Source organism: Mytilus californianus, unplaced genomic scaffold, assembly GCF_021869535.1.
Source record: "Mytilus californianus isolate M0D057914Y unplaced genomic scaffold, xbMytCali1.0.p SCAF_8, whole genome shotgun sequence".
Lineage (NCBI taxonomy): Eukaryota > Metazoa > Mollusca > Bivalvia > Mytilida > Mytilidae > Mytilus > Mytilus californianus.
In genome coordinates this window covers 78,417,802-78,445,533 of record NW_026262734.1, presented here as the reverse complement: position 1 = coordinate 78,445,533, position 27,732 = coordinate 78,417,802, and the positions used below count along the sequence as shown (strand labels likewise).

The 27,732-nt window shown below is 32.6% G+C and overlaps 1 protein-coding gene across 1 annotated transcript in view; it reads right to left on the bottom strand.

Annotated features, from left to right (window-relative positions):
• Positions 1 to 22,550: 22,550 nt before the first annotated feature.
• Positions 22,551 to 27,732, bottom strand: part of LOC127712761 (kinesin-like protein KIF22) — a 30,155-nt gene continuing 24,973 nt past the window's right edge. Inside the window, exons 15-16 of the mRNA XM_052219377.1 lie at positions 26,826 to 26,885; positions 22,551 to 25,374 (exon numbers count right to left, since the gene is read on the bottom strand). Of these exons, the coding sequence (XP_052075337.1) occupies positions 25,351 to 25,374; positions 26,826 to 26,885 (84 nt within the window). The 3' untranslated portion in view covers positions 22,551 to 25,350. The remainder of the gene's footprint in view (positions 25,375 to 26,825; positions 26,886 to 27,732) is intronic.

Genomic DNA, 27,732 nt, shown 5'->3' with positions numbered 1-27,732 from the left:
ACAGGTTTTAACCGTTGGGCTAAAGTATAGGCTATTAATTTGGTGTCTACATTTAGTAAAGTTATAGGTCTATAATTGTCTAGGGATAGTGGGTCATTTTTTTTGTACAATAAAGATACTATTCCTATTTATTGTAATGTTGTTAATTCTTCTTTCTCATAACACTTTTAAATTGAAAACTTCTACAGCTAGTTCTTTTATATTATCCCAGAATGCGCGATGTCCCTTACTTCAGATTTGAAGATATCCCAAATCTCTCTAGAATCTCTGGTAAGTGCCTTTTCTTTATATTTTAAAATAAGGTTGTTTATATGGTTTTTGTCGAGCCTTCGACTTTTGTCGAAAAAGCGAGACATAGCGATCCTACATTCCGTCGGCGTCGTCGTCGTCGGCGGCGGCGTCCACAAATATTCACTCTGTGGTTAAAGTTTTTGAAATTTTAATAACTTTCTTAAACTACCCTGGATTTCTACCAAACTTGGACAGAAGCTTGTTTATGATCATAAGATAATATTCAAAAGTAAATTTTGTAAAAAAAAAATTCCATTTTTTCCGTATTTTACTTATAAATGGACTTAGTTTTTCTGCCAGGAAACATTACATTCACTCTGTGGTTAAAGTTTTTGAAATTTTAATAACTTTCTTAAACTATCCTGGATTTGTACCAAACTTGGAAAGAAGCTTGTTTGTGATCATAAGATAGTATCCAGAAGTAAATTTTGTAAAAAAAAAATTCTATTTTTTCTGTATTTTACTTGTAAATGGACTTAGTTTTTCTGCCAGGAAACATTACATTCACTCTGTGGTTAAAGTTTTTGAAATTTTAATAACTTTCTTAAACTATCCTGGATTTGTACCAAACTTGGAAAGAAGCTTGTTTGTGATCATAAGATAGTATCCAGAAGTAAATTTTGTAAACAAAAATTCAATTTTTTTTTGTATTTTACTTATAAATGGACTTAGTTTTTTCTGCCAGTTAACATTACATTCACTCTGTAGTTAAAGTTTTTAAAATTTTAACAACTTTCTTAAACTATCCTGGATTTGTACCAAACTTGGACAGAAGCTTGTTTATGATTAAAAGCTAGTATCTAAAAGGAAATTTTGTTAAAATTTTGTTCAATTTTTCCGTATTTTACTTATAAATGGACTTAGTTTTTCTTCCAGTTAACATTACATAACAGTCTGCAGTTTAAGTTTTTATTTTAAAACATTTATTAGATTCATAAACTATCCTGGATTTTTACCAAACTTGGACAGAAGCTACTTACAATCAAAAGATAGTATAGAGAGGAATATTTTTATTAATTTTTTTCCTCATTTTTGTTGAGGCTGTGATTAACAGCAGAAGTAGGCGAGACACTGGGTTCCGCGGAACCCTTACAAATTTTTATAATTATTGTCGAGCCTTCGACTTTTGTCGAAAAAGCTAGACATAGCAATCCTACATTCTGTCGGCGGTGTCGTCGTTGTCGTCGGCGGCGTCCACAAATATTCACTCTGTGGTTAAAGTTTTTGAAATTTTAATAACTTTCTTAAACTATTCTGGATTTCTACCAAACTTGGACAGAAGCTTGTTTATGATCATAAGATAGTATCCAGAAGTAAATTTTGTAAAAAAAAAATTCCTGTTTTTCCGTATTTACTTATAAATGGACTTAGTTTTTCTACCAGGAAACATTACATTCACTCTGTGGTTAAAGTTTTTAAAATTTTTATAACTTTCTCAAACTATCATGGATTTCTACCAAACTTGGACAGAAGCTTGTTTATGATCATAAGATAGTATCCAGAAGTAAATTAAAAAAAAAAAATTCCTGTTTTTCTGTATTTTACTTATAAATGGACTTAGTTTTTCTGCCAGGAAACATTACATTCACTCTGTGGTTAAAGTTTTTAAAATTTTAACAACTTTCTCAAACTATCCTGGATTTCTACCAAACTTTGACAGAAGTTTGTTTATGATCATAAGATAGTATCCAGAAGTAAATTTTTTTAAAAAATTCCTGTTTTTCCGTATTTTACTTATAAATGGACTTACCGGTAGTTTTTCTTCCAGTTAACATATTGCATACAGTCTGCAGTTAAATTTTTTAAAACTTTTATTAGATTCATAAACTATCCTGGATTTTTACCAAACTTGGACAGAAGCTTCTTACAATAAAGAAATTTTAAAAGATGAATATTTTTATTAAATTTTTTCCTCATCTCATTTTTGTTGAGCCTGCGATTAACAACAAAAGTAGGCGAGACACTGGGTTCCGCGGAACCCTTACGAATTATCACCAATTAAAATACTATTACTTATTTTAAAGAAACCTCTTCCTCTGCCATGGGGATTTTGTCTTATTTTTAACGAAATAGCTTGGTGATCAGTATGTGATATCATAGCAGGTCATATATCAGAGTTGATTACGTGTGGCCTTATGTCTGGACTGATCAAAAAGAAGTCTATTCTACTTGTTATATTCGTATTGTTTTTCCTTCTCCATGTAAATTGAATTTTGTTTGGATTTATTTCCCTCCATATATCTATTAATTTGTTTTTTTTAATGAGCTGTTTAACCCTTTAGCCCCCAATCCCGCCTGTAGGCGTGATGGCGACAACCATTCTTTGATGGCCCGTATGACCCTCCATACCTTTTTTGAACTGCCCCAGCTGAACTGTCATGATAGCAGGGACTTCAACCAAGCAGTTCATGATCCATAAACTCTTCTCAGATGTCTGTTCATGAAAATATGGCACTTTGAAAGCCGTTTAAGAGTTCAAAATCGGAAAAACGTGAAAAGTAGCCAAAATCAGGTGGGGGTGGGCATCTTTTGATGGCCACTACGTAACTGGTAGTGACTGTAGGTATAAACTATTATCATAAATGCATGCATAGGTGGTACAGGAACACAACGAGGTATAAAATGGCCAATAGGAATCTAGTCTGTAAAATCTAGGTCACCGTTTTGTCAAAAATCCGTAAAAACGGACATTTAGGCAGACCTGACTTGACAATAATAATTCCCCAGCAAGACACTTAAGTCCAATATACTCCCAGTTAGCATGAATGGACTGCTGTAACTATAGGGTAGAACTTGAATGACAAAGAAAAACAGTCTGGTCAATCTTCACCTCTCAAGGTCGTTTTAAAATTGGAAAATAGACGGAAAATTAACATTTTTCAGTAGGGGTGGGTTCAAACCCACGAGAAAATATTCCACCTCCCACCCATGCCATCCGCCCCCCAAATCTCAATACATAGTTTAATAGATGAGCATCAGTTACAGCATCAAGAGTCTGCTAATTTGCATATAATTTGCATGTGATTGCAAATTTTCGAAAATGCCTGATTTTCCAGAAATCTCTTTGGGGCGAATGAGTTAAACTAAAAATATTTTTTTCCAGATTTTCAACCTCTAAAGAGTGTTTTGGTCAGTTTAACACCCCAAAACGACCCTCAAACCCAACAGAAGTCAAATTTAAAAATTTTGATCAAATCGTTTAACCCTTTAGCCCACAATCCCGCCTGTAGGCGTGATGGCGACAACCATTCTTTGATGGCCCGTATGACCCTCCATACCTTTTTTGAACTGCCCCAGCTGAACTGTCATGATAGCAGGGACTTCAACCAAGCAGTTCATGGTCCATAAACTCTTCTCAGATGTCTGTTCATGAAAATATGGCACTTTGAAAGCCGTTTAAGAGTTCAAAATCGGAAAAACGTGAAAAGTAGCCAAAATCAGGTGGGGGTGGGCATCTTTTGATGGCCACTACGTAACTGGTAGTGACTGTAGGTATAAACTATTATCATAAATGCATGCATAGGTGGTACAGGAACACAACGAGGTATAATATGGCCAATAGGAATCTAGTCTGTAAAATCTAGGTCACCGTTTTGTCAAAAATCCGTAAAAACGGACATTTAGGCAGACCTGGCTTGACAATAATAATTCCCCAGCAAGACACTTAAGTCCAATATACTCCCAGTTAGCATGAATGGACTGCTGTAACTATAATGTAGAACTTGAATGACAAAGAAAAACAGTCTGGTCAATCTTCACCTCTCAAGGTCGTTTTAAAATCGGAAAATAGACGGAAAATTAACATTTTTCGGTGGGGGTGGGTTCAAACCCACGAGAAAACGTGAAAAGTAGCCAAAATCAGGTGGGGGTGGGCATCTTTTGATGGCCACTACGTAACTGGTAGTGACTAGGTATAAACTATTATTATAAATGCATGCATAGGTGGTACAGGAACACAACGAGGTATAATATGGCCAATAGGAATCTAGTCTGTAAAATCTAGGTCACCGTTTTGTCAAAAAGCCGTAAAAACGGACATTTAGGCAGACCTGACTTGACAATAATAATTCCCCAGCAAGACACTTAAGTCCAATATACTCCCAGTTAGCATGAATGGACTGCTGTAACTATAGGATAGAACTTGAATGACAAAGAAAAACAGTCTGGTCAATCGTCACCTCTCAAGGTCGTTTTAAAATCGGAAAATAGACGGAAAATTAACATTTTTCAGTGGGGGTGGGTTCAAACCCACGAGAAAATATTCCACCTACCACCTCCCCAAAACGACCCTCAAACCCAACAGAAGTCAAATTTAAAAACTTTGATCAAATCGTTTAACCCTTTAGTCCCCAATCCCGCCTGTAGGCGTGATGGCGACAACCATTCTTTGATGGCCGGTATGACCCTCCTTTCCTTTTTTGAACTGCCCCAGCTGAACTGTCATGATAGCAGGGACTTCAACCAAGCAGTTCATGATCCATAAACTCTTCTCAGATGTCTGTTCATGAAAATATGGCACTTTGAAAGCCGTTTAAGAGTTCAAAATCGGAAAAACATGAAAAGTAGCCAAAATCAGGTGGGGGTGGGTATCTTTTGATGGCCACTACGTAACTGGTAGTGACTGTAGGTATACGCTATTATCATAAATGCATGCATAGGTGGTACAGGAACACAACGAGGTATAATATGGCCAATAGGAATCTAGTCTGTAAAATCTAGGTCACCGTTTTGTCAAAAATCCGTAAAAACGGACATTTAGGCTGCCCTGACTTGACAATAATAATTCCCCAGCAAGACACTTAAGTCCAATATACTCCCAGTTAGCATGGATGGACTGCTGTAACTATAGGGTAGAACTTGAATGACAAAGAAAAACAGTCTGGTCAATCTTCACCTCTCAAGGTCGTTTTAAAATCGGAAAATAGACGGAAAATTAACATTTTTCAGTGGGGGTGGGTTCAAACCCACGAGAAACAATTCCACCTCCCACCCATGCCATCCGCCTCCCAAATCTCAATACATAGTTTAATAGATGAGCATTAGTTACAGCATCAAGAGTCTGCTAATTTGCATATAATTTGCATGTGATTGCAAATTTTCGAAAATGCCTGATTTTCCAGAAATCTCTTTGGGGCGAATGAGTTAAACTAAAAATATTTTTTTCCCGATTTTCAACCTCTAAAGAGTGTTTTGGTCAGTTTAACACCCCAAAACGACCCTCAAACCCAACAGAAGGCAAATTTAGAAATTTTGATCAAATCGTTTAACCCTTTAGCCCACAATCCCGCCTGTAGGCGTGATGGCGACAACCATTCTTTGATGGCCCCCCGTATGACCCTCCATACCTTTTTTGAACTGCCCCAGCTGAACTGTCATGATAGCAGGGACTTCAACCAAGCAGTTCATGGTCCATAAACTCTTCTCAGATGTCTGTTCATGAAAATATGGCACTTTGAAAGCCGTTTAAGAGTTCAAAATCGGAAAAACGTGAAAAGTAGCCAAAATCAGGTGGGGGTGGGCATCTTTTGATGGCCACTACGTAACTGGTAGTGACTGTAGGTATAAACTATTATCATAAATGCATGCATAGGTGGTACAGGAACACAACGAGGTATAATATGGCCAATAGGAATCTAGTCTGTAAAATCTAGGTCACCGTTTTGTCAAAAATCCGTAAAAACGGACATTTAGGCAGACCTGACTTGACAATAATAATTCCCCAGCAAGACACTTAAGTCCAATATACTCCCAGTTAGCATGAATGGACTGCTGTAACTATAGGGTAGAACTTGAATGACAAAGAAAAACAGTCTGGTCAATCTTCACCTCTCAAGGTCGTTTTAAAATCGGAAAATAGACGGAAAATTAACATTTTTCGGTGGGAGTGGGTTCAAACCCACGAGAAAACGTGAAAAGTAGCCAAAATCAGGTGGGGGTGGGCATCTTTTGATGGCCACTACGTAACTGGTAGTGACTGTAGGTATAAACTATTATCATAAATGCATGCATAGGTGGTACAGGAACACAACGAGGTATAATATGGCCAATAGGAATCTAGTCTGTAAAATCTAGGTCACCGTTTTGTCAAAAATCCGTAAAAACGGACATTTAGGCAGACCTGACTTGACAATAATAATTCCCCAGCAAGACACTTAAGTCCAATATACTCCCAGTTAACATGAATGGACTGCTGTAACTATAGGGTAGAACTTGAATGACAAAGAAAAACAGTCTGGTCAATCTTCACCTCTCAAGGTCGTTTTAAAATCGGAAAATAGACGGAAAATTAACATTTTTCAGTGGGGATGGGTTCAAACCCACGAGAAAATATTCCACCTCCCACCCATGCCATCCGCCCCCCAAATCTCAATACATAGTTTAATAGATGAGCATCAGTTACAGCATCAAGAGTCTGCTAATTTGCATATAATTTGCATGTGATTGCAAATTTTCGAAAATGCCTGATTTTCCAGAAATCTCTTGGGGGCGAATGAGTTAAGACTATTTACTGGTTTTAGTATTTATGAGAGCTATTTGATTTCCTATCTATCTTTAATAGGGTTTCATTCATGTCCCCTCCTAAAATTAAGATACCTAAGCGATTATTTTCTATGATGTTATTTATGCTTTTAAAAAAATTATTTCTATTAGTATGAATGTTGGGGGCATATACATTTATTAAGGTAAAAATGTTATCGTTAACTTCAATGTTGATCAAAATAATTCTCCCATCATTATCTTTTAACTTCATTTATTAGTTTATAATTTAAACTGTCTTTAATCATTATTGAAACCCCTCTGGTTTGGGAACTTCCATAGCTATGAAAAAATTTACCTTTTACTTCACTATTAATAATATGTTCATTTTTCTCTATTAGATGGGATTCTTGTATAAATAATATATTACATTTTTGATGTTTTTTCCACAAATATAATCTCTCTCTTTTCTCTTTCTGTCCTAAACCTTGACGTTTAAGGATATAATATGTATATTGTCACTCATTGTTTTTACCTAGGAACTGTTCACTTTTATACATTAAATGTAACTGTACAATTATGGTACTCATAATTAGTGTAATAACCCACTCAATAGTACATGTTAATGAGACTATTATTAGAACAACATGCCTTATTACATTCTTTACATGTTTGTATATACACAAGGTTAAATGCACTGTTAACTTCTTTTTTTCAAAGACACAATATAGTAATAAAAATATCATTATAAAGAAGGATAGTTGTAAGAAATGACCATTATAACAGTGTAACATAAAATAAATAACAGATTTGATTATGCTAACCACTTTCGAGCTAAATTTTGTTTGTTTACATATCAATACTATGTATCTAATATACATGATATAAGAATAACAAAGCTTAAGTGTATTTAAATATACAAATATATCATTCAAATAACTATACACTTTCCCAATAATCAGGAAAGACGCTATCATGATTCCCATCGATCTCTGAATTGTTTTATCGAGTAATCTTTTTAAGATTCGGTGAAAACCGAGAAATTTGTGGATTTTTGGAATAGGGTCTGCATGAATATAACTGTAGTTATACTGTTTTTAGTTAGGTATGTCACATGTATGACGATAATGCAAATTAAAAAGAGAAAATATTTTTGAACATTTAAATATAGTCGCAGATATTTTGTGTTTGACAGATGATACATGTTTACATTGACGACTACATTGATTGACCTACTTAAATAGTTGTTTATTGATGTGTGCGTTTGATATAAACTCTATTGTAAAAGAACAAACAAATAACTTTTATTTACATATGTTTCAATTCTTTTCAGGTATTTTAGGGTGGCAATCACCATGGATGTGGAAGTAGCTTGTACATAAAATACATGAACTATATAGAAGGAACTAATTTTCAGTTTTTGGATACATAAGGCAATAGTGGTGTTTTTAATATGCCAATCTTTGAAATTGATACTAATTGTGTCCAGGTGAACTAAGTGAGATAATGTACATGTATATGGCCGATCTTGTTCAGTTTTAAAGTTATTCCTGGTACATGTATGTGAGGAATTGAGACATTTATAAATTATTAACATGGATTTTATATTTCAAGGAAGTGATTTCTTCAACTAAGTGATGTGGAACGCAGCTACAGTTAATCAATTTACCAATCATACTGGAACCATTCAGATTGGGATTTACACGTGTTTTGAATTGATTCTTGGTTAATAAAAAGATAATAATAACTTTCAATGGATCAACTATTTGATCATGTTCATTTGTTTTCATGATAATCATGATAATCATAATAAAATATTTCATATCAACATTTAATATATTTTTCCTTACAGAGTGTATACAATCTAATATTATTGTATCACACAATGAATTATTTTTTTCACATTTTTCAGTTAAAATACAAATATAACTAACATATATACATATGCACAAAAATTGTGCATTGAAAAACACACTACTGTACATTAAAGTTAACTAGGTCACTGGTTAGGGATTTGTCTTCTTTTTTGTCGGCTCTACTACTCGTTTATGTAATTCATCGGTCGGTGTTGTTGCTTGCCTTTTCCCAGTTGATTGGCTTGGAGTTTTAGGATCTTTAAAGTTCATATAGTGATCCATGGGTCCAGAAGCTGACTTGGGCAGATTTTGTTTGTTTGATTCATTTTTGTTTGATTTTTTTTTATTTGTCTTTTTGTCTTTTTTGTTTGTCTGCTCATTGTTCGTAGTAATTTGTTTATGTTCTTTTGAGACTACTAATTGTTGTTCATCATCTTCGCTATCATCATTTGAATCATCACTACTTTCACTTGCAGGTTGCTTATCTTTAGTTTCATCTTGAACGTTATCAACGTTAGCAGCTTCAGGTACACTATCAGGAACATTCGAATCACCATTCTGATCTTGATCTGTTGCTGGATCGTCCATCGGTTGTTGACATTCTTTGGCTTTATGACCTGATTTGCCACAGGAGTTGCACACCCAGTCATTGTCACAGGTCTCCTGTTTGTGTCCCGTCTGTAAACAGTTGTTGCATTTAGCATAAGGATTTACTACAATTTGGTCTTTGTGGATGAGTAGCGCTTTGTATTTTCCTATACAAATGAATCTAGGTAGCTGTATACCAGGTACTGGACTTACCATGAATAACCGGTCTCCGGTTTGGCAGTTGGTAAGAAATCCGATGATAAGTAGCCTTTCCCGATTGAAGTTGTGAATTTTGAGATTATGTTCGGGCACAAGATACATGTATCTACCAATTTGGTTGTCGTCTGCTGATAAGGGTACGTTTTTTATCCGAATGCGTAAGTAGTTGATGTGTTCTTTAACTACAAATTTTGGGTTTCTATCATATACATGTATGTGATTGGCTTCATTTTCTACATTGGCTAGAGGTATAGGGGGAGGGTTGAGATCTCAAAAAACTGTTTAACCCCGCCGCATTTTTGCGCCTGTCCCAAGTCAGGAGCCTCTGGCCTTTGTTAGTCTTGTATCATTTTTAATTTTAGTTTCTTGTGTATAATTTGGAGTTTAGTATGACGTCCATTATCACTGAACTAGTATACATATTTGTTTAGGGGCCAGCTGAAGGACGCCTCCGGGTGCGGGAGTTTCTCGCTGCATTGAAGATCCATTGGTGGCCTTCGGCTGTTGTCTGCTCTATGGTCGGGTTGTTGTCTCTTTGACACATTCCCCATTGCCATTCTCAATTTTATGTGTTTTTTCCTGATAGTGAGACCATTAGCTATCAAATGTTCCCTATCTGACTCACTATCAAGATAAACCCGCCACATTCCATTAACCCTTTGAAGACCTTTCAAATGGCTGTCTTCCACTACATGGCCAATATCACTGTACAACTCAGCATGATTTAAAAAGTCTACAGGTTTTGGTTTTATAGTTCCGAAGAGATCAGTCTCTAATATAAATACGGGTTTGGCTGCAGAGAACCCGTTGTCATTGTTTTGAGCATTACTTTTATCATTTTCAGTTTTTGAGGCATCCGCATATGACGCCATTTTTGTTGTTTGGTCACTTTCAGAGTTTTCATTAAAGGACTCTTCGTTACTCGTTTTTACCATTACTTCGAGATAAATACTTCTAGGTAGATTATTTATCAAATATTTATCACAATAAATACGTTGATAAGACAGTTCTTCTATGAAATCAGTTTACTTTTTCGGGAGCTCTGAAAAGTCCGTGGCCCCCTATGTCTACATAATTTTCAATTGAATGCTAACGCGACTCAGTTGCTGTGAACGACGTTAAACACCGCAATTTATTTACATTTAATTTACAACTGAAATTTTTCATTAAAATTCGTAAATCTTTCAGGTAGAGTTCGAACATAGTTTTTTGAAAAAAGTTGCATTTCTTTCAAAAGAGCATGTCAAGAAATAGTTGAATTAATAATTTGTTTTTCTTTTTGCCAAATATACTATTTACTAGTATTTATTTTCATATTACGTAATTTAAATAACAAAAACACTAAGGAATAGAAAGAGTTTGGATCGACAGTGTTTTTACATTTGATGTTAAGAAAATTCAATCCAGTCATAATTTTGTTGAAGTTATAGACACGAAACTATAAAAATATTTTTTTAATGAGATTTGGTATTTATCTTCTCTCACTAACGAGTTCTCAGACAGTATCACAATCAATTTTTAGAACAAAAAATTAACTGTTTTTAGATATATCTGTTAAAAATAAATCAGTTAAACTTTTGTCATCCCTAAATTTCCAAATATGAAGCAAATGAACCAAAATCAAAAATAATGACTAATTCAATATGTCTTTGCGAGATCTGTATATCCTAACTTATCTTTTATTTTCACTCATTATGATATCTCAAAAACGAAAGAACCAATCACCCCTTTAACGTTTAATTTAATTTAATTTTATTTCTTAAGTGTTTGGCTTCTAACATTACGTAATAGACATTAAGTGACGAAATGATCATTTTGTTCAGTAAAATTGAAATCTTTTCATTTGTTCAACATCCATATTTCAGGGATTGGAAACAATTGTGGCTCCTCAACACTAGCTTCTACATAGCAATGATTTAGATGATGTTTTTCTTTAAGTTCTGATTTTCCAACATGAAAACCTTGAACAACAATTTGTGTTCAATTTTCTAGAATTATTCTTATTTTTGTTAAAAAAATAATTGACAGAAATTGAAAAATAATGTAGACAAGACAAGATAAGATAAGACAATATTTTATTTAAGTCTTACCTCTTACAAAACATTTACATAATATTACAACTTCACATATAAAACAAGAGTAACTCTAAAAAGAGTTATGAGAGACTATACAAGTTATATATAAATTCACATATTGTACACACATAAAATATAAAACATGAACCATAATAATAATATACATTTTAAGAATATAATAAACATTTTGTTTTCAATAAAATACCATAAATAAAATAAAAATTTATCATCATCTGACACTATTAAAACCATGACAAAAATAATTAGCATGACTAAACAATACAGCACTAAAATCTGCATATAGTGGACATTTCAAAATTACATGTTTCTCATCTTCAATTGTGTTATCGCTACAATTATAACATATTCTATCATTAATAGGTAAGTTCTGATACCGGCCCGTATCAATTTTTAGGGGCGCAACACCACAGCGAAATTTTGCAAAAAGCACTTCTATATTTCCCTACAATATTTTTACAAATATAATTTTCTACCTTAAATGTATTAACTTTGGATAAAGAAATCGATTGTAATGGATTACATAAAATGGTCAGAGTAATCAATTATTAATCGATTATTCAAACATCCTTCAACTAATAAAACCAATTTAGCTTATTACAGTATCTTGCTCATCTTAGATTATGAGTCTGCAAACAAACCTTTGATGCACAGCTTTTAAAAAAAACATGTTTGAACGGTGTTTTTTTTTTCTTTTTCATTTTTGAAAACATTTTCAATTTTATAGTGGCCTCGGTGGCCGAATGGTCTAAGTAGCTCAATTACTGTATCACTAGCTTGTCAACACTGAGGTGAGTTTGAACCCTTCATGTAGAAGGTGTGCTTTACTCCAATCTTAATTGACTAGGGTTGTCAGTATTCATACCGAAGGTCGGTGTATTATCATTGCACTATGGCTTCATCCATCAAGAAAACTGACTGCCACGAAATAGCACAATAGTGTTGAAAGTGGCGTTAAACCCCAATGAATCAATCATCAATCAATCAAGTTTTATATCGTATGCAAACAAATAGCTTTTAGTATAAAACTTGAATACTTCATTCAGGTAAACTTAATTTCTATCTCTTTCCTGAGAAGATTTTAAAGTTAAAATTTGATTTCAATTTGATGTGATATTTAGTACCAAAAACAATAAAAAGCCTTAAATATTTCCTCAAGCCTAGAGTTAAACGAAAATCATAAGATAAGTATGTATAACATGTATATAATGATTCAACATATGATCGATTTTGAACCTTGAACTGAACTGCATATCGACCTAAACGTGTATCGTTATATCTGATTAAGAAAAAGATGAAATAAAAAAAAATATGGGTTTAATATATTTAATAATTACTGTATTTTTTTTTTGTATGCAATATTGAGTTTTCCACTTTTGAGTGTGGGAACACATATATGTATGTAATCTGTTATTAGTATTTTGTCTGTTTTAATATCAATAAATGCTTTCAAAATTCGTTGCAATAATTAGGTAGGAAATATACCGTTCACCAGTCATCAAATCGCTTAAGGTTTGAAACATTTTGGCATGTAGTTTTAAAGATATTTGAAAATCAGAAATAAAAAATTACGCTCGGTGACATTTTTCTGTCACATGAAAACCAAACGAGACTATTTGTAGCTGACCTTCAATTTATCAGTCATGTAAAGTTCAATTAATCTTGAACAAGTGCATCAGGGAAGATTAAATGTGAAAATTTAACATACAATGTACGAACGATGCAATCGCTTAAGTGATCTTTCGAGCTAGGTGAGCTAAAACGGTACGATAAAAGCGCGCTTCTAAGTGTTACAAGCCAGAAGTGAACTTCATCAACATAAGACTCAATAGCGATGTACTTTCTATGACTTTTAAGGTAGATAAGAAACAGGGACAAGTTTCGATAATAAAAGCATATTACAAAGTGGACATCCGTTGAATATGTACTGATTGATACTTATAGGTCTTGGAGAACATTATTTATTTATCAGTTGTATTTGGTTTTAAACTAACTTTTAGAGTACTCTTATATCGATGATCTGGGTTTTTTTGTGCATCGTATCGATAATTTGAGTTAGGCGAATTGCTTAACAGTTTTTCTTATATTGCGCTGTTACACAATGGTCCTAGGTAAGGGGAAGTTTTAGCGTTCATAAACATGTTTAACCCTGTCACATTCTCTTGTGCCTATTCCAAGTTGGAGCCTGTTGTTCAGTGGTTGTCATTGGTTCATGTCTATCATATTTATATTTCGTAAATTCGTTTGTTATAAACTATAGCGTTGATTTTCTTGATTGAAATGTTTTACATATTTCATGTCGGGGCTTTTGTATCCACCTTTACGGTATGAGTTTTTCTCATTGTTGAAGGCCGTATGTTTGCCTATAATTGCTTACATCAACTTCATTTGAACTTTGATGGGTAGTTGTTGCAATGACAATCATACCATATCTTCTTATTTTAACATCTAGTAGTCGTTTAAATTTAACATGTTACAATAAGTGACAGAAGAGTTGGAACCGTTTTCATCAAAGAATAAAACTGAGCTGTGCTAAAGGGATGACGGGAAAATATTTGTTTGAACATCTTAGAAATACCAAATACCTTTCAAACTTCCAGTTAGTTTATCATCAATCTGTATATAATAATTCGGTAAATAGCTTTGAAAAAAGATTGAATTTGAAAAATTACTTGTAGATACTTTTTGTTTGTATTATGTCATTTATGAAAATATTTTTCGCGTTAATATCTGATATGGACGTAAACTAGTAATGGAAGAATCAAATGAAACACTAAACTACTTCAATCACCTAGGCATTATATATATAGATCTTTATCTCTTCTTTTTTAAAACTTCAAATAGTTTCATTTTATTTTTAATTCTTTGTGTAAATATGTACCGGCAAACGTGGAAATCTAGATACTTTATATAATGTAAAAGAAAGTTAACAAGTTGATCTGTATTGATTCTACATATGATGATCGTAAACTTCAAACGGTACGGTAACTTATCTTTAATTAGTAATAAAACTGAGAATGGAAATGAGAGTCTAATCTTTTACATGAGCCAATGGAGTGCCTTTTAGACTGTTTGTGATCAATAATTAATCTTTTAAAACTTTTTTTATGTTTGAACTGTTTGTTACTATTGGCTAACATGTCGAAGATTAGACTCTCCACTTCTATCTGGGATGTACATAAACAGATTTCCTGATGAAGCCTATGAAATTTTAAATGAGTGGCAAATAAACTATACCTCCGTGTGAAAAATACAATGTTGTTTTAATATACATTTTTAGTATTTCCTGGCAATATTAGTTGGGACATATAATATCCATAATCATAAATTTTGTAAAGTTTCAGCGATAATTTTCCAATCAGATTCAAATATTGCATCTCGTCAAATGGGAACCAAGTGAACATCGTTTGTAGCAGGACATCTCATGGAAAGTTTGGTAAACATTAAGTATGTACTTTAAACTAGCAAATGAAGGAAACAAAGAGATGACGAAAGCAAAACAATAGCGATCGAACAAAAATGCATTTGGTAATTTCCAGATCAAACAACTATTCTGGTTGCTAATTAAACACATTTATCAAATATCTTTCAAATCCGATTCCTACTAGTGCATAAATCATGTTTTCGCATATGTGTTTAATTTTTTATCTTCTTGTGAAAATGTGACATATTGAAGATTATTGTTGATGACTCAAGTTAGATATTTATTGATAGAAAATGTAATTTCAATCGTTTGAAGGAACCGAATTAGGTTGAAATTAATTTCTTCCAGTTGTCTGCCCATAGACCGTTATTTGTTTTTCCCGCGCTTCATGTGATATAACCATTCAGCACGACAGGGCCGACTCGAATAGACGTGTTTCACAGTTAAAACTATATGTCTTGCTTGTGTGAATTTATTTGATGTTATATTTAATGTTTTGATTTCATAGTGTTTATAAATTACTGACTATATTTTGTCGACATGATATTATGTATCATAATGTGCAATATTACATCAGCACATGGCACTGTCGTGTGGGTATTCAATTTGAACTTTAGTTTGGTTTTGATTAGCGTTATGATGCTGTGGTTATGTGTACAGAGTTTGGTAGTCTATGGGCGTTAGTAATTGTAGAAGAACAACATTAAAAGTTGGGAGTTGGTAGACTGTTTTAATTTACATGTATGGATTTATAATTATACTAATAATACATATATATTTGTTCCATCAAACTAGTATATAAATTAATGTTATGGGGGAATGTGAATAAAAACAAGCAGTAAAAGAGGGGCGAAAGATACCAGAGGGACATTCAAACTCATTAATCGAAAACAAACCGACAACACCATGGCTAAAATAGAAAAAGACAAAAAGACAAACAATAGTACATAAAATACAATATAGAAATATAATATAAAGACTAAGCAATACGAACCCCACTAAAATCTGGGTGATCTCAGGTGCTCCGGAAAGGTAAGAAGATCCTGCTCCATATGTGGCACCTGTCGTGTTGCTCATGTACTAAGTGCAAACCCGGTAATAAGTTTAATTCGGTAGGTCACATTCGTGCAAAGGGAACGGGATTGTAGTTACGACATAAGGAACATATCCGCCATCATATGTGAAACGGATATTCCATAAAGGTTAACCAACTCGTGATTGCGTCCGTAAAATTTACGAAGGGATGATTTCAAATTCACCATTTGGAACTCTCTTGTTTAATAGCTTTCTTGTGAACAGCAACCCTCTATCAAGGAAATCATGATAGGAAATACAAGCCCGGGAATATCGTATCAATTGGGAGATATATACTCCGTATGCTGGCACTGCTGGAATGTTGCTACATAGAAATGGAAAGTTCACAATTGTTAAGCTGAAATCACCTCTTTTGTCGTAAAGTTTTGTTCTCAACCGACCCTAGATGTAAGTCAAGATATGAATTATTTAGTGAGAGAACATCATCTATATAGCTGAAAGTAAAGTTAAAGGATACTGCTAACTTCTTTTCTTTCTTCTTAAGAAGTTCCTGTATAACGTCAGCCTCATAGGAATATAGGAACATGTCGGCAAGAAGAAAGGCAAAGTTGTTTTCCATGGTAATGCCGAGTGTTTGTTGCAAAACAATTCCTCAAAAACGCAACAAATATGTTGTCAATCAAGAAATCAAGCATCTTGATAATGTCAGTTTCAGAGAATTTTTTGTTTGAATCGGAGTTGATTTTTACAAAGTAGAATTTATCCCTCCCTAAGACAAGATACTTGTATCTACGTTGGCCATTCTTTTTGATAGAACAAAGCAATACCAACTCTTTCAATTTGTCTTTCAGTTTAGAATAGGGAAAACTTGTGTAAAGTGTAGATAAGTCAAATGTTTTAATACTATTGCAAAATGAAAGAGTCTTAGATTGTTTGTACTCTAAAAGATCTTTTGATTTTTTTAGTATCCACATCTGATTCACGCGCGCCACCTCTATAAGCAGTTTCACAATAACTTTGAAGCCCGGCTTTGATTGCTGATAAAAATTGATGTTAATAATTTAGAAAGAGGTTTCGTGGAGCACTTGGAAGATCCAGTAATATACCGTTGTTTGTTGGGACACTTATGATGTTTGATGTTTGTCATGTATGAGAGAATACTGTAGCTGTTGGTGTTCGCGACAAACATAAAATACAACTTATTGATGTGATAAAAAGCAAAAAGTAAAGTTCTTTTTCTGAAGAGCATGAACACACTGGAATGGACTTCAATGGCAAAATATTATGTTTATTGCAAAATGATCAGGTGCTGGTTACCCATTTAGGTGCCATTATATGGAGTCTGAAAATTTCTAGAGAAAATATGTTATATCTATCTGTATCCAACTTTTATATATATATATATACTGTACCAGTAGGTCCGACAAGAGTCTGACGTGCTCTAATGCAATGAATGGAACGTTGATATGGACCCACCAGAAAGACACATTTCTAGAACCAATGGATATTTGTGTTGATAAAAAGGAGTTTATATTAGTAGCCTGCGAAAAATCAAGTCAAGTGCTGGTTAATTCACAAAATGGATGCAGCAGTAAGGTTCTGCTACTAGTAAATAGAAATGACGGTTTAAAAGGATATCATCAATTGCCATGGATAGAGGGAAAAATGTTTTATTTATTTGCAATAGATATGTCGTTTTAGCGTTTTTGTTGCAGTTGTGAACAATGTACGTTAATTTTTATGTATAATTTTCTGGCCTTGTTCGTGTATAAAATATGTTAATTTAGGTTAAATATCTCAAGTTTAAAGATAAGTTAATCGCAATTTCATGGTTAACTACCTTAATCCGAAACTTTAACCTGATACGGAAAGAACAGAGGGATTGATAGCAGGAAGCACAGACCGTAAGACATATAGGCCCCGTTTTCCATGCGTTCCTTTGGTTGATATATTCGAGCGTGTGGTTTTGTCAGTTTTTATGGACTTTCCTTATTTCAATTTACCTTGGAGGTGTTCGGTATTGTTGTTATTACATTTTCTTAGACGGGACATTTCGTTTGACAAGTTAGATGGAATATTACAACATACTAGTAAAACATATACTTCATACAAAATAGACACTTTTTTTTGACATTATGTCACTGTACATTTCCTCTAAATGACTGAACTTAAAATGATAATAGTGATACCCTTCAACAATATAATAATAAAGAAGGTTTGAATTCATATGAAGAAATTCGACTTACAAAATTATTTGCCTAATTACATTTTTTTTTTCTAAAGGGGCTATAATAAAAATAACATAACATTTCTTAGTTTGTTTTTTTTGTTTTTGTTTTTTTTGCATTCTTCTTTAAGCCAAATTTCAAATTCTTTAAAAAAAAAATATGTTTACACCTTAAAAGTAATAAAGTTAACAGTTCTCACAAAATATATATACTTCTGTCTCTTCATTCACATGGTAAAGAATGATTCTTTTTTATCTGGAAATCCTAAACCACAAAAGAAAACAATTATATGTTGCATGTGTTGCATATCAAGTACTACAGATTCATTCAATCGATCATTGCGAGAGGCTCCCTCCCTTTATAGATCTTAATGCATGATAAATGCATAGGCAGTTTTACAAGTATCACTCCAAACGTTTGCTTGCCAGGAGGAGCCTCATTTTTCAAAATCCAGGATCCGCACCTTGTTGCAATCTGTTAAATAATATGTATGAATTAGAGGAGGTGCGAGGTGTACGCCAATGACACAATACAATGACAAAAAAGCAAAATTACATCAAGAACATCTTTACAATATTAAATATGGATCCTACTCAACTAGAGTCTCGTAAAGTTATTAAGTATAGTATGGAAGAAGCTGATTTTAAATATTCTACGACTGAATATTTGAATTTACATATAGACTAGGTCTAACTCTTTGGTCGGGTTGTTGTCTCTTCGACACATTCCCCATTTCCATTCTCAATTTTAGGAATGTCCAACTGGGGGATGACAATATATATGATGCTTCATCAGGAATGTACAGGGATATAATTTTGCGCTAATGCATACCACTATACAGTAAATGGCAGAGAAATTGAAACCGTTTTCATCAAAGAATAAAAGTTTTAGCAAAGGAGACAAAGGAGCAATGTTGATTTGGACTAACAAGCCATACGATTTAAATGTGAACACTAGTATCTCTGAACTAACAAATGTCTGTCAAACTGTAAGTGGAGAGTATTATGATTTTGCATACGGTCATTCAATGAACAGCTTTAAAAAGGGTTTGAAGTTGCAAAATAACTACTAATGTAAAAATTCAACAAAACACTTAAGTACTTCAATCACTTATACTTGATTTTTATCTCTTTCGTAGAAAAATTGAAATGTTTTATTTTCATATCCACTCGTAGTGTAATTAAGTACAAAAATAGTAGAAATTCTAAATAAAAAAGGTTAAAAAAAAGTTAGCAATGATGTGTGTATTGCTTCCAAGTATGATCGATAGTAACCTTCAAACTGATTTGGATATCGACCAAAACTTTTATCAGTAATAATTTTTGAAGAATATATAATCCTAAATTTAGGTGTTTCCAGTCTTAGATCGCAGCCCAAACTATCTAGTTTTTTTTTAATAGTATATACTTTAAATTACTAAAAATAAGTACTGTACGTTTTTCTATGCAATGTAGAGTTTTGCGCCCGGGCACACTTCTACATAATTTTATTATGTAATCTGACATTCTCAATGTGTTCAGTTTGTAACCTATAGATCAGATCAATTCTATAGTATTTCACTAATATTTTAGTAGCAACAAATTTAAAAATGAAAACCAGACGGAAACATATTGATCATTGATCACAAACAGTCCAAAAGACATTCCTCTGGTTTATAACAAAAAGGTGACAGTATTTTTTTTTCATCTGGGATGCAAGTAAACAGACTTTCGGAAAATTATCCCCTTATATTTAAAATTTAAATTTCGTGGCAATATCAGTAAGGACATATGTCTCCCAGTCATCAATTCTGTTACAATTCGAGCCATTTTGCCATGTAGTTTCAGAGATATTTGATAACTTTCAAATTAGAATATATTATTGCCTCTCGGTGCCAAATTTTTGTCAGATGGGAATCTAATCAGAAACGCTTGCAGATGACCTCTAAATTATCACTCATTTCAAATTGTTTAAATTTTGCGAGCAAAGTGCGTTCAGGGAAGTTGAAAATGTGAAAAATAACATACATTGGACCACAAGTAATGACAATCTCTCAAGTGGCCTTTCAGGCCAGTTGAGCTCAACAGTTACTATTGAGATATGATACAAAAGGTAATTGTTAAATCAACATTTATTCTGCTAACTACAGATCTAAGCTGCCAAAACATTCCACCTGAGTTAAAACACAGACCCATTGTATTAGCAACCTCATCGTGATTGTGACTGGAAAACTTGTGTATTGTTGATTTCAGTTGTTCATCCTCTTGAACCTACTAGATGAGTCTACATAATGTGAACATGACCAAATAAATTAGACATTTCAAATTACAAAAATCTTCAGTTCGAGTAAGAACAGGTGTGTCAAAATGGTAAGTTGCTCCTGTTAAGCATGCATCACAAATCATACATCTTCGACATCCTGTAGCATGACAACACCAGTAATAAAGTCAGATGATAGATTGATTGTTGGTTGCTAAACGTCCAGTGGCAAATATTTCATGCATGTTCAGGACGATCATATGATAGAAAATCCAACTACACACGACAAAACATGAACAAGACAATTCGAAAACAAAAACATACGTAAAGTTAATGAACAAAGGGAAGTAAAACTATGGCAATACAAACTCCTATCAAAATCAAGTGAAATCAGATCCTCAGGAAAAGTAAGACTATCCTATTTGCATACAACATCCTCATATTGGTAACTGAAAAGGCTAGTGATGGGGTCGATTTTTTAAGTGTCAAAATCATCAAAAAGAATATGAGACTCTAAGGGAAGTTTGTCTGATCAATTTTGACAAACTGGTCTGATAAAAATCAACTAATTCATAATTATGGCCCAAAAATAGCATTAAACAGTACTAATATATTACACCAGATGCATATTTCAGTGCAGACTGTCAAATCTAATTACAAACATTGAAGAGCTCGTGTCACAGAGCACCAAAAGACCCTGAATTTTTCTTAAGATGGCATTATTTAGGGTGAATATTACTTTGACAAAACTTTCTAAGACCAAACTACAAAAAATATAATACAAAATATACACTTTTTATTTACAACATACACATATTGACATGAGTGTCAACTGTACAATTACTGTTGATATCTTAAATGCCATATTTACAACAATAAGTTCTTCAAAGATAGAATAAATAGAATTCAAAGTCATGAGAGGAGGAAGTCATGAGAAAAAATCATTTTCTAAATATTCCATTTCTTTCCTAAATAAGACATACTGAGGACAAATCAAATTGATAAATTCGAACAAAAGTGTTTGATGATATGTGATTTCTTTTAAGGTGGTACATAACACTACAGGGAGATAACTCTTTAAAAATCAGCTGAAGGTTTTAATCACGTTCTATTAAGGAAATATTGAGCTTCTCAATGATCAAAATTAGTGTTTGTCAAACTGCTATATATCCAATGAAATTCTTCCAATAAAGTGTGTGGTTCAAGTTTATTGAAATTTTTATATTTTTGTCAAAGGGTCAAAGTTAATATTTTGTCAAAATTTTATGAAAATTAAACGAGTCAAATTAATTTTAGTCAAGGTGTTTGGTAACACCTTAAGGTGCCCTGAAATAAATAAATACAGGTCTTATAATTTATTTTTATTAAAATATACAATAAAATAAAATATACTTTAAAAATCTATTCCTATGCCATTACAAGTTATATTGAGAACAATGGTAACCAAATTATCCATACTCCTCTCACAAAGTAAAGAAAAATTATGGGGGGGAACTCTTAAAACATTTGTATTCAGTTGCTGATGGCATGTGTCTTCATTTTATTAAAAAAAAAAGAAGGAGAAGTAGGGTAATTATAAGTGAGACAGCATCCCAATGACAAAGAGAGCAAAAAGAAAAATGTTCTTTTCCCTTATATGAGGGTCTGGATTGGGGGGGGGGGGGGGGGGGGGGGTCTTTCATTTCTGTATTCTTTAATTTTTTAGGCCATTTTTCTGTATTCTTTTTAGCACTTGATTATAATCTCTATTCTTTATTTTTTAGGTCAATTTTTTTTTTTTTTTTATTTTTTGCCCATTATTCTCTATTCTGTAACCCCATCCACTCCCTCTTATATAAAAGTATTCAACTATAGACATTTTTCTATACAATAATTCAAATTCTAAATTGTTTTGATTATTATGCATAAGTTTTTATTTTATTATACCCTATATCCTCAGAAACAACAATAACTATAAAACTTTCATTAGAGAGTATTTTGATTTTGCAAACAATTAGTTGTAAAACAGCATTAACTAGAGGTAAAAATAAAAGTGTGCAAGTAATGAAATAAGCTTAAATATACATATTTTTATTAGTTTGTAATAAAGAAAAATAAACTATCCTTTTAAAAATTCAATAAAATAATTAAGTACATACATAACTTTAATCATATATTTTTATCTCCCCCCAGAAACATCAAAATAAACATACATAAATTACTTTCATTTCAATGATAATTGTAGCTAAACTCATCATAGATACCAGGATTAAAATTGTGTACACCAGACGCGCATTTTGTCTATAGATGACTCATCAAGGACGCTTGAATCAAAAAAGTTAAAAAGGCCAAATAAAGTTTGAAGTTGAGGAGCATTGAGGACCCAAAAACCCAAAAGGTTTTGTCATATAGAACAAACTTCTTGGAAGCTAAATAATAATTATAAAAGAGATTTATTTATTTGTATGAATACACTGTGAAGAAATTCTAATTAACATTAACTGTGGTGACTGATAAAATAATCTTCAACATTAGAGGTGAAAGAAAATAATAAACTTTCACATTCAAGATGAAAGATTAACAATCTTTCACATTTGCAATAAACAAATATAAAACTTGTACTATGCATTTGCATTGGTTTTCAAAGATTTTACAACAAATGACAATTTATACTATATTTCTAAAGGAGAAGATCCGGTGAGGGCTAGTTTTGGCCTTATATTCGAAGTACATTTAATGAAAGATTTTTGACATTTTTTAAACACGTAAGTGTCAACTTCAGTCGATTCAATTAGTTTATGTAAAAGATCTGAATTGATTTGGTCATTAGAGATGCTCAATTTCAAGCTTAGTTATGAAAAATCTATCAAAAATGCCATAAAACGTCATTTTTCAGATGTTTTTTGTCTAAAATGGAATGGCTGTATTCGTGTTCAGTCTCAACCTTTATATATGATACGTATTATCACCAAATACAACATATATTTAAATATTAAGACTGAACACAAATGAGGCCACTTCCATTTTAGACAAAAACCGTCTTAAAATTAGTACAAATGCTAAAATTGTGAAGAATTCAGTAATATTGCACGAATTAATGATGCTATTACCTGATGCATGTGCATTGTGTTGTCTAAAACATTTTTATGGAACAGAAGTATTCTACTTACAAATAAATAGCTAAAAGTTTACATTTAAACAAGTTTGTAAAAATGCTATATTTTGGGGCCAAAAAGGGGTCTTACCGGGCCTAGTCCTTTCCCACCCTTCAGCAACAGAAACCACTTACTAAGGATTCATTATTATTATTAGTGGGATAACAATTTTCGTGGGTAAATGTGAATCATGAATTTTAATGTTCAACAAAGTATCAATTTTTTATAGGCTTGTAAGCAGACTTAGGCAAAACGAAATCAAATATCCACGAAAATACAATTTTTATCACTCCACAAAATTGGTACTCACAAAAATAAATTAATCCACAGTATATATGTTATAACATTGAAGTGTTTAATTTCTTCATGATAACACTATATAGTAACCTGTACCATGGGTATAAAGAACACATAGATATTTTGATTGGTACCTAGGATTGATTGATTGTTGGTTGCTTAACGTCCAGTGGCAATTGATACCTATGAACACAAGAACCTGATTAAAATGCTGATGTTATATGGGAGGGATAGAGTTGGTGTATAACATGTATAAATAAGAATTGCTAAAAATATCAAAAATATATACTTTATTTTTTCTATACATCATATAGTTTTAAACACATTTGCATCCATAAATACATGTGTAGATCTAAACTACATGAGATGCAAATTTCTTACTATATACAATATTAGTAATTAAATTTTCTCCAAATCAAAATGTTAATTCATTTGGATTCCAGGTGACTTAACATACAAGTGTTCTATTGACTATGAAAAAATTTAATAGAAATGCTAAATTAAAGACTGCTTTGCACTCTAAAAATTCAGTAAGAGTTAGTAATCTATAAATTATTCTTTTGGTCTTACTTCAAATGTGGATAACTCAATAGTTAGAAGCATTTGAAATTTTGTCTTGTATTTACCTTTTTAATATGGCTTCTAAATAATATCTGTTATAGTAAAAATAAATCTTTAATAACAGACATTTATTACTAGGAATAGGAACATTCTGTAGTAGGGCTGAGAATCTAAAACATTGAGTACCCCATCCTATCATATCTTTTGAATATCTTCATTTCTCAACCTTATCATATATCATGAAGCTGGAAATAGTAACCTATTTCATTGGCTTATCCCTACCAGTTATTACATAGTTAGAGCCTCCTCCCTCCCACTCCCCCATCCCCAAAAAAAATAACCTGCTGTGCTTTCCACATACAAAGTACATGGCAACAGTCTAGGTAAATATCTTTATAATATTCTAATATCAATTCTCCTTCTAAGTACAATACAAATCTTAACTCATGCTATATCTTAGGCCATATACAAATTTAGCTTCACAGGCAAAAATTTTAAGCACCAATGAAGATGCCAATTTTTTGTTCAAAGTTTTTTCCAATATACAACTTTCAAATTTGAAATGGAATAATAAGTGCTGAACACTGTTGAAAAATTTTCATTGACCAGATCACCATCACAAATATCATAATATGGGTACAGAACCAAAATCTGTCAATGCAGTAGGCATTTTGGAATAAACCTACTCTGATGGAAAGGCCAGTAGTATTTGCTAAGGACATAATAATAAATAAACTGAGGTATACATGTATTGTGTAATTGCACTATTCACAAGTCTCTTACACACAGTTCTACACATACAGTAGCAATTGAAATGTTTGAGATCATTTTGTAGATTTTGGTTCATGATATTGATCAGTTTTCATTACTTCATTGCTGCCTTTGGTATTCTTTTGTTTTTACATCCATTCAGGTTACTGTTACAAAATTACTCTGAAAAGATAAATGAAAAATATGTAACTGGAATAAAGTTGAACCAGGAATAATTAATGTGTTGAGGCAAGATAAGTCACTTGCAGAACTGATCAAAATTAAAAAAAGGAGATATATATCAGCTTCACCTGCGGAGATTCTGAAATCTGTTAGGAGTCCTATGCCTACCAAGAAAAAGATCAGTGCCTTCTATATTTATTGTGAATATATAGATTCTACCACCATATCGAATGTGATACTATACACTTGAGATAGTTAAATTTTCAAATTTAAATCGCAACACTCGCTGAGCGTTTTAAATATTTAAAATTTAACTGTCGAGAGTGGATACATATTGTATTGCACAAGATTTGGTGGTGGAATCTGTTTCTCTAATAATTTTTAAACAATATGCAGACAAACTCAATCCTTCTTTTCAAATGATCTGCAAAAAGATGTGTTCTTTCTATGTGACGTCACCAGGCATGGTCACCTTTTTTCATGACGTCACAATAGGAAATTCAGAGGAAAGAAAAAAAATTTGACATCATAATTGAATTTTGACCAATGAAGAACAGAGATCAAAAGAACCATATGTTGATTAAACAGGTCAGTAAAAGAATAAATCGTGTAAGAATTAGAGAAACAAATATACAAAGAATGGTTACTGTAAATTCAGAAATTATTGCGAGGTTTTTATTTATGCGAATAATGCGACTGCATGAGTATCGTAATAATAAGAACTCACATTCTTATATCTGATACATATAACTGTATACAAATTTTCCAGAAATCGCAATAATCAATCTCACATTTTAGTCCATTCTACAAAATTTGCAATAATATCTGAATTTACAGTATTTCGAAAATAGAAAATCCTATTTACATTTTATGACCAGAAAATGGCATAAAATTTGACAAGTTTCAACTAGAATGTATCATATTACACAACTGATAATTATACCATGCTCAAGTGTCCTTTCCAGATCTAGATTCTTTGATTAAAAGAGACTAAGAGTTAATTTGTTTTTTTTTCTACTGGTTTTTAATCGATGTTCTTTTATGTACCTTTTGTTGGTAATGTAATCAAGATTAAAAAGGGGGAGAGTTGAGATTAAAAAATATATCGTTTAACCCCTGTCATCTGTCAAAGAAACTGTCCTAAATCCTGCTTTCTGACCCCCATATAATTTATTCTAAAATAGCATCTTGATTTAAATAGAGCAAACATGATGATGAGGAATCTTGTGTCTAATACATTAAATAACAGGGTCTTTTAAGTGGAAAAGCCTTGATAAACTTAGTCCATCCTGTTGGCATAGAACACTCAAAGCAGAAAAATGAAAGCCCTTCACGAATATATGCCTTTTATACAGGTTCCTTTTACAGCCTTGAGATATTTTAAAAGCACCTTTTGTAAGCAGTCATTTTCAATATCACACCATAAAGATGTATTTTTTTTTAAATCATACCTTTAATAAATTACCAATGTATTTATCTGTAAAACCTGGGATTGCCTTTAAATCTTCATACTGAAAGTAAAAGTTGCTAATAAGTTACAAAAATTGATAATTTCTTCATACTACTAAAAAAAAAAGAGCTATAAACTAGATATTGATGATGCCCCCACCCCCAACCCCCTTCTGCTCTTCCATATGCATGAGTATAGTTGCACACACTTGGCCCAAGACCACAATTAATGACTCCACTTTTTGGTTGTCCACGAATATAGTTCCCTTTAATAATAGTGTATAAACATGTTTAACCCCGCCGCATTTTTGCGCCTGTCCCAAGTCAGGAGCCTCTAGCCTTTGTTAGTCTTGTATTATTTTTAATTTTAGTTTCTTGTGTACAATTTGGAGTTTAGTATGGCGTTCATTATCACTGAACTAGTATATATATTTGTTTAGGGGCCAGCTGAAGGACACCTCCGGGTGCGGGAATTTCTCGCTGCATTGAAGACCTGTTGGTGGCCTTCTGCTGTTGTCTCTTCTGTGGTCGGGTTGTTGTCTCTTTGACACATTCCCTATTTCCATTCTCAATTTTATATTTTCTTTATTTTTTTCTTTCCCTTTTTCATTCATTTCTTAGTTTTTATGGGCAGTCAGGGATATAACTCTATAGGGTTATTACAGAAAAATAACATACATTTGTTATTGTGGACTAAAAAATCAAAGAACTGTGATAACATATGTATGTTACATGTTTCAAAGGGACAATATACATCATTAGTTTAGTTAAAATGTATACAAGTTCTATTGATATTACTATTGTCTTTATGTATACTTAACTATAGAAAGATATACCAGTTCATAGTTTGCCAATTTTGCATAGTACACCTATGTTATTACAGAAAAAGTATGCCTGTAATAACTAAAG